The sequence below is a fragment of the Nymphalis io genome, chromosome 23 (assembly GCF_905147045.1).
Source record: "Nymphalis io chromosome 23, ilAglIoxx1.1, whole genome shotgun sequence".
Classification (NCBI taxonomy): Eukaryota; Metazoa; Arthropoda; class Insecta; order Lepidoptera; family Nymphalidae; genus Nymphalis; species Nymphalis io.
Window position 1 is genome coordinate 478954 of NC_065910.1, and position 8768 is coordinate 487721.

Here is an 8768-nt window from a genome sequence, read left to right on the forward strand (position 1 = left end):
TCACCAAGGCGCCACTAACCTTGGAAACTTAGGTGTTATGTCCCTTGTGCCTGTAATTACATTTGCTCACTCACCCTTTAAACCGGAACACAACAATACGAAGTACTGCTGGTTTACGGTAGAATATCTGATTAGTGGGTGATAACAGACAAGCTTGCACAAAGCCCTACCACCAGTAGTAGTGAAGAGGTAGTGGGAAATAAAGATGCAATTTCGTCGTGACATCGAGTCCACATATAATATCTTTAAGAAGAAAATACTACTCTCCGGCAACAGCGAGTCAATGTAATCGGTTTCAGAACGTCATTGGTATTGTTTGGTAATAAAGTTAAAAAATGGTTTTCCCGCGGATATAAAAAATAAAGGAGAACTGAACGATTGTCATCGATTTAGCAAATATGATATTTTGTTTTAATTAAATTTAAAATATCTCTCTCATAAGTTATTATATTAAATACATTAAAAATAACAAATAGTAAAATTTATTACTTGTACTGGTGTATTTATTATATATACATATAATCGCTCTCGATCTGTAATAGACGCGGCGGTGATCGGATTGTCGCGCCGCCCGTTCCCGCAGCCAGGCTTTAAGCTTTCACGTCTAAATTACTCAACTAGTTATATATCCCGTAGAACGATCATCATGAAATTTTGCGAAGTCGCGGGTGGAGATATGTATATATATAAAAATGTTTCACACTTGACGATAATGATACACTGTATTATGTTACAAGGCATTACTATGGATTATTATATTAGCCGCATATTATATTACATGCAATTGTTGTTGGGGCTGATTTAAATATAATATTATAATAAAACGAAAGAATTGTGTTGGGTAATAATAGCTCTTCAATAAAAGTGTATACTTATTTGAGAATGATATATATAACATACATAAATATATGTATGAATAATGACTCGATAATTGTTTATATACAAAAAACAACACATGCTGTATATTATATGCTTCTCGGTAAACGATTTTCTAACTAAATATAAGCGAAATATAGCATAAATAAACAAAATTAATAGCATTCAAGCATAATCGACCTTATAAACTTTGTTTAGCTGGTGTTTAGTTAAACAATGCTGCGTCTTCTTTCGAATGTCAAATCAATAACGACAGAAAGAGAGAAATCAGTCTTTAAACTCAGCCGCTAGGCAACGTTTATAAGTAAGAACGAATATTTTTCCTCTATCTATGCAGCAAAAAACACTTGTTTTATTCCGACTTTCGTAGTCAGGAAACGTAAACAAACGAAACGAACGTCACACAATCAGTCTTCCGACAGTGAATAATATTTATTTTACATATTTATGACGTGTTTGAGTGTATACATAAATTAAAAGTTTTTTTACTCTTGTAGTTTAAAAAGTATGTTTTAAAAAAAACTTTTTACATTAGACATAAAATCAGTATTATCCATAAATTAAACTTGGGTAGGCAGTCGAGTAAACGCCTTATGGTAATTAACTATTACCCCTGCACGTTGCTCTTTGGCTCCTGCCCAGACGGGCTTCTATACCTACCACTATGTTACATCATTCTATAATAACCGTAAATATCCAACTTAATTCGAAGCACCGAAACAACCGTCATCTTAAATACAAGCCCCAATAAAGGTTAAGCACAACTCAAAAAGTATATATCTGATTTTAGATGACGTAACAGCATGCACCATATGAAAAAACAGAGGTGTACTTTAAGAACAAAGTCAAAAATTACGCCAGAACACAATCATGTCAAAGTTTTATGCGACATTGACCATTATGTATATAACATTTAAAGGATACATGTATCAAAATAGCGTATCAGCGTCAGTTGGTTTTCGACATATCACAAGTGAGGAAAGTGAGTTCTTAAATCTTATAGAATAGCATTGCAATATCGTGTAAGTATTAATAAAATAAAATAAATTTATTTTGGTTTCAATTCTATTGTATTTTTCATCTTAATATGCTGTTTTATTATGAAAATATAGCACTATGCTAACTTGGTTATCGTATGTGGGTTACATGCGTGCGAATATTTTTTCCGGTCGCCTAGCGGTCCGAGTGAACGATGAGGTCAGACAACCGGCTGTGTGTATAACCACACTATTAATGTCAATAATACAGGTTTTGATCTGTAAAGTTTCCTTTTAATTTTAACACTAATAGACCAGAAATGTCAGTGAAACCATTCCAGATTTGAGGATTGCGCAATTAAATAATTATTGAGCCATTCTTATTGTACGGCCATTCATATCATCAAATTTATTGCCATTTAATATTCTATACGTTGGTGTGTTTCGTAAAATTGAACTGCTTAAAAAAAACTGAAGTAAGAAGACCACGTTATATTTTCTTTTAAATTTACATAAGGCAAGCTGACCTGTCAGCTAACTTAGCGGTAAGTGACGTCATCATTGACAATGCTTCAGCAAACCATGAAAACTAAATTGCTATATATCCTATAAATTTATGTAAATGCGGTGCCCATCCAGCAGACTTTCAAAACGCCATACCACATGGTAACACCAAACCCCGACCGAGCAGGTCGATCTCTGGCTAAGGCCGAAAGTCAAACATCCTTAAGAAATTAAGTTCGAGATTGACTAACAGTTAATTTTTTTTTTTATATATAGGATAACTGAAAATAAACTATAACTTCATGATGAAAGTTACATTTATTAGATAACCAAATCTTCGACCCATTTGGGTTGATACGGACAAGTTCGGTCAGATACTACAAACTTATAATTAATGTTGATGAAAGTATATACTAAAAAAATCATTTCCTAATTAGTTAATTACAAAAACTCATACATCTTATTAACTTATTACATAATAATAGGTCATTATAATAATTACGAAATAATTCAGAGAGTCCAATATAGTCTAATATAACATTTATTAATGGAAGTTTGCTATTACATAACATAATTTAAAGTTTTTAAGCCAAAGAAGACTTTTAAAAGTAGGTTGTGAGTATAAATTATTGGATGAATGTAAAAAAAAGTACTGAGCACACACGAACTGAGGCATCGAACATTCATAATAAATAATAATAAAACCTTATGAATAAGCTCTAAAACCTTCTCCTCAAAAAGGGAGAGGAGGCCTTAGCCCAGCAGTGGGACATTAACAGGCTGTTACTGTACTGTATAGAAATTTAGTTTCCGTGGTTTGCCGGAGCATTAACAATGATGACGTCACTTACCGTTAAGTTAATTATCAGCTTGCTTTATATATATATAAAAAAATAGAACATGGTCTTCTAAATTCAGATTTTTTTAAACAGTTTTCTTACCGGTAGCGCTTGACTACTGGGTTCCACTCACCACCACCGAATAATATGTTGATTATTCGTACAGACGAAGAGTAGGTAGTTTTAAACATACGCTACACGTGTTAGATAGTAAGAGATTATAAAAACTTACATATATGTAAAACTGCACGTTTACCTATAATATTGTCGTATGTATAACTAAGTGGGTACATTTATTGTTGACGCAATTTTAATAACTTGCACTGGGCGTAATCAAGTTAGTCTCCTTTAAATTCAAAAACAGTGACGTAAAATTTATTGCTACGTTAAAATATTTTTTTTTATAGAATAGGAAGGCGGACAAGCATATGGGCCACCTGATGGTAAGTGGTCACCAAACGCCCTTAGACATTGGCATTGTAAGAAATGTCAACCATCGCTTACATAGCCAATGCGCCACCAACCTTGGGAACTAAGATTTTATGTCTCTTGTGCCTGTAATTACACTGGCTCACTTAGGGTCCGTTCACACAGACCGGCTCGGAGAGCATCGGCCTGCTTTTTTCTTTTCACACAGACCGGGTCGTATACGCTTGGAATTGGCCGGAGCGGAGCCGCCAACTATTTCACATCGACCGGCTGGAAGAGATCTGAAAGCGGGTGCGAGCGAGAAAGAGCACGCAAGCGGAGCCGGTCGGCTCCTTTTATTACTTCACACGAAGCGCGTTCAGGCATTTTTAATGACAAAAAAGGTGCAAATGCAAAAATAAACTTTACTACAATCACTCAAAACACTGTTTCCAACGTGATAAAAATCTGCTCTCCTCTCCGAGCCGGTCTGTGTGAACGGACCCTTACGCTTCAAACCGGAACACAACAATATCAAGCTGTTTTGCGGTAGAATATCTGATGAGTGGGTGGTACCTACCCAGATGAGCTTGCACAAAGCCCTGCCACCAGTATATAATGAATTTACCGCGTATTTTCCGATGGGTAATTGATGTTTGATTTCGTTAACAGCGACCATTCTAAAGAGACACGAGCTATACGCACAGGGTCTATTTCAGAGCTCAAGTGTGTGGGTGCGCAAACGCAGGTGCACGGTATAAGTCCTTCGCTAGGGATATTACCGAGATAATTTCAAAAGCGGTTAGGGGTTCGACATAGTATTTTTTTTTTCTCTACAGACGCGTGTATTTTAATTACCTGTCGTTTTTGATTCGACTTAAAATTCACAAAAGTAAACAGTACCTATAATTATTACCTATGTTATCATGTACATCGGCGATTAATGCTGGTACTTATATAATTATTATACTTTAGATTAAGTATTATAACTATAATATACACAACTTCACTTAGTCAGAGGGTTTTGTGTAAGTCCGTTCGTGTCAGTTCGACCCACTCATCACGCAGCTATACAATACTATACGCAGTATTGTTGTGTTCCGATTTGAAAGGTGGATTAGCCAGTACTTACAAGCACAAGAGACATAGTTGCTTAGTTCCTAAGGCTGTCCATGGCAGTGAACTATTTGCTACCTCTTATAAATAAATAAGATAATATTCCTTTTACTCGACCTAGTATTGGATCTACACCCAAACACCCAGCCAATAGACGCTGTAACCACCACGCTAGTATCACTATTATAGTTATTTCAATAATTGCTATAATTATTTCTCGTTCATACATATGTTTTGCTTACCGTACAATACTTATGCAAATGTCTGCAAGAATACACAGATAATAAATAGTTCTACGAATCACCGAATTCCAAAGTTGTTATTCATTTAACGAGAACTGAAACGCTGACATTTCGTACGTTTCGATCGGTATTCTTTCGCAAGCTATAAGCTACACGACCGCACCTGTCTAGCCGTAGGGTTGCGAAAACTATTTATATATTACTTATTAATTTATAGCAAAATTGTAAAGTAATAATACAAATTCTAAAAGATAAGATCATTATGCTTTTCCCTGTATTATGCTTTTTTTTAGTTTATTTTAAGTATATTACAATAAATAAGACACAAGATTGGCTAGTTGTAATATATTCTTTTTATACATTACAATAAAAGAACGTTAAATCATTCTATGACTAAAAAATGGTCATTAGGTTTATTGTACACGATACTTACTTATATTATAAATGCAAAAGTTTGTTTATTTATTACACTTTAACGTTTTAACTTCTCAACTGATTATCATGAAATTTCTGCATACACTTTGCCAGGAGTATAGAAAAGGAAACAGGATGAACACCTTGCTTCCCTCACTAAGTTAGCCATAAATTTGACGAGTTTATTCAAAAACCATCAAGCGATGACGCTATCTATTGGATTCCGTTGAATAAGGCTAGATTTAAAAAAAACGCTTTTTAAGGTTTGCTACCACTTGATGACAATTAGTCATCACCACTCTTAAATATTGGCACTGCTAGACTAAAACCATTCCTTACAGCACCAATGCGCCACCAACTTTGGGAACTAAGATGTTATGTTCCTCGTGCCTATAGTTACACTGGCTCACTAACTTTTCTAAGCGAAACACAACAAATACAATACAAAGTATCGCTGTTTGGTGGTAGGATATATGATGAGTGGGTGGTACCTACAAAAATCTTTATAAACTCGATATGCTAATACGGTCCCGTTATATTCAATTGCGCCTCTAAAATAACACTAATTACACAGAGGACCGTATTTATCTCGTCCATTTTTTTACGGGATACGCAAACCTTTTATTATTTCTCATTTAACACCATCAAATCTTTATTATATCAGGCAATTATATAATAGTGTGTTCTTTGTGTATCAATAATTACGTGCGTAAGAAATTGAATTAAATATCATGTGCAACGATACATAATTTGTACTTAACTGTGTTTTTTTAAATTAACAACATACATAAATTATACAAACAGTATAATATTGTGCACATGATGCTTTATAAGTTTATCTTAAAACAGGTTCATAATGTATTTTTCCTATGTAATATTTTTTCTGGTTTGGACATCCTTATAAGACGGATGTTCGATGCAACACCTGTCTGGCGCAGGAATAACTACCGGTTGCCGATATTTCTTCATTTCTTGTCTAGAAATCGATATTTAAACACTAAATACCGTACAAAGTACGAACCTGTGTTACTAACAATACGTTCTATGAAAATGAAAGTTTGTTAGTTTGTTATTTCGCGCCAAAACGGCTTAATTAAAAAAAAACAACATGACAGATATTTGCGAGAGTGTAAAAAACAATTTAAATATTAATGGTATAATATACTCGTAGCAATATCGAACAACATGACTACTTTATAGTAGTCAAGATCACGGTACACTAAAAACCCTGTCTTGTGTGGAACCCTTTTTTTTCTTTAACGCTGGAAAAACTCATTACGCGTTTCTCCAACGGGAACAGTGGGGGGGGGGCGGTTTGTGGGGCTCCCCGGTGTCCAAGGCGCCAAATGCTCCCCGAACATCGGAATACCCACTAAAAAACCAGCGGTACCCTTTCTTAACGAGGAGCGCCACGGGATCGCTTGCGCATGCTACCGTGAGTCTTGTATGGAACCCTACCCCTAATAATAATAATAAATAAAATATTCAAGAACCTTGATTATTATGAACATTGAAATTTATCAGTTTTCAGGATACACCAATTACCAAAGAAATCGGCGATTTTACACTTGCAATTTGTAAATTAAAAAGATATAAGTTACGATTCGCGAAATCTTGGAAAAATAATAAATTAGTTAGTAAAAATATATTTATTGAAAATCGTAAACATAATTGAGATCCGGTATAATAATATATAGAAATTAAGGTCATAATATTAACAGGTAAGTGCATATTTATATATATTTTTAAATATATATGTATATATCTATTGTGATACTATTAATATTTATTTTTATTAATAAATTATGTTACAGTGTCTGACCTTTGCTTTGATAAAATTAAAAAAAAATTAAATGATCTATAAATTATTATCCTTCTGCAGCATTTCCACTCTGGATAGCCAGCTTAATACTTTAAAAAAACACAAAGGGATATATTGGTAAATATTAGCGATATTTGTCGTGATATGAGACTAACAATGCAATACAAGGTCAATATTGCATTCAACTTTTACTTTCGCTATAAAAAAATATCGATGATCAAAACAGGTACGTTTGGTGGTATAAGATATTTTGTTAGCCTATTTAAGCTTTTTCTTTTTCCTTATAAAAAAATGGTATCGTTAATTTATTATTGTAGCAAGTACGTCTCTTCAAACTAAACCATCATGATTGAACTAAGTTCATAATTTTTCTAAAAAAAACGCACTCAAGTATATTATCCTTCTTTTTTGAAGTTGGTTAATAATGTTGACGTACCCATGGCATGTATGTGTCATGAATGATATCATTGTATGAATATTTAAAAGCTAAGGCAAACTCACCAGAGAGTAGTTGAAGCCATCCGCATATGTGAAAAACTGTCGTTGACTGACAGAAGAAAAACAAGAGCATGGCGCATATCGTAAACAAGGCCAAAGCGACCGCAGCTCCCACTAACACTGTCGCGACTTTGAACACGAAACCGTTTATTGACATAAAATCATCGAGTCGTCCTTTACAGTCCTCTACAGATTCATCAGCTCTGCATATCTGCCACAAACCAAACTTCCTTGGGTACTCTGTTTCCAAATCACCGATCCATTCCGGAGTAACGAACGCGACAACGCTTATAATCGCGTAGCAAATCGTGAATATAGCCCAAAGTACACCAATCGCTTTCGAATTACGGACGTAGTTCGTAGCGTACAAATGTGATGAATCCACGTATTCAATTTTCGAACCCATTATGAAAATTCAGAGATAACAAACTATTGGCACATTTTTTTGAATAAAATATATGTAGTTCGTTTTTTATTGCAATCACAGCTTAACACAAAACTATGCGATTCGAGGACGCTTGACACACTACTAAAAGCGGATACAAACTACAAAGTCGTACAACCTCTCGCTGCGCCATTCAACTAAGTGAACGAAAGTGGGGATAAGTAAAATAATCAAGCTTGTAAGTTTTAGTTCGTGCTTACCTGGACTTTAAAAAATAGTTTTTCATAATGACGCCCTATGTACAGTAATAAATTAATTTATATTACTGATTTCAGTTTCAAACCACATTTTGAAAGTTCTTTCAGAAAGCACAATATGCTCCTACTTTCTCATGGACGAAACGGGACGTAAACATTTACAAAATACAGTTTTAAAATACGTTAGCGACATCTGTTGTTGATTGAGATAATTGTAAGTTTATGATTTGGTGTAAAAAAAGTACTTTTATTTTTTATTTTTATTTTTCAATTATATTATCAAAAATACTATATACGTTTATTATATTTCATATAATATCATTAAGATTATTCAAATTAACTATGCGTGTATAGAAAAGTATTAAGAAGAACCAATTGCGATGGTAGCTGTTTTTAGACAATTCGCTGTATTTTCTGTAACGTTTTTATT

General features: G+C 34.0%; 1 protein-coding gene across 1 annotated transcript in view; it reads right to left on the minus strand.

Annotated features, from left to right (window-relative positions):
* LOC126777690 (LHFPL tetraspan subfamily member 3 protein) overlaps positions 1-8281 on the minus strand; it is a 29080-nt gene extending 20799 nt beyond the window's left edge. The window contains exon 1 of the mRNA XM_050500828.1: positions 7700-8281. Coding sequence (XP_050356785.1) covers positions 7700-8102 — 403 coding nt within the window. The 5' untranslated portion in view covers positions 8103-8281. The remainder of the gene's footprint in view (positions 1-7699) is intronic.
* Positions 8282-8768: the final 487 nt, after the last annotated feature.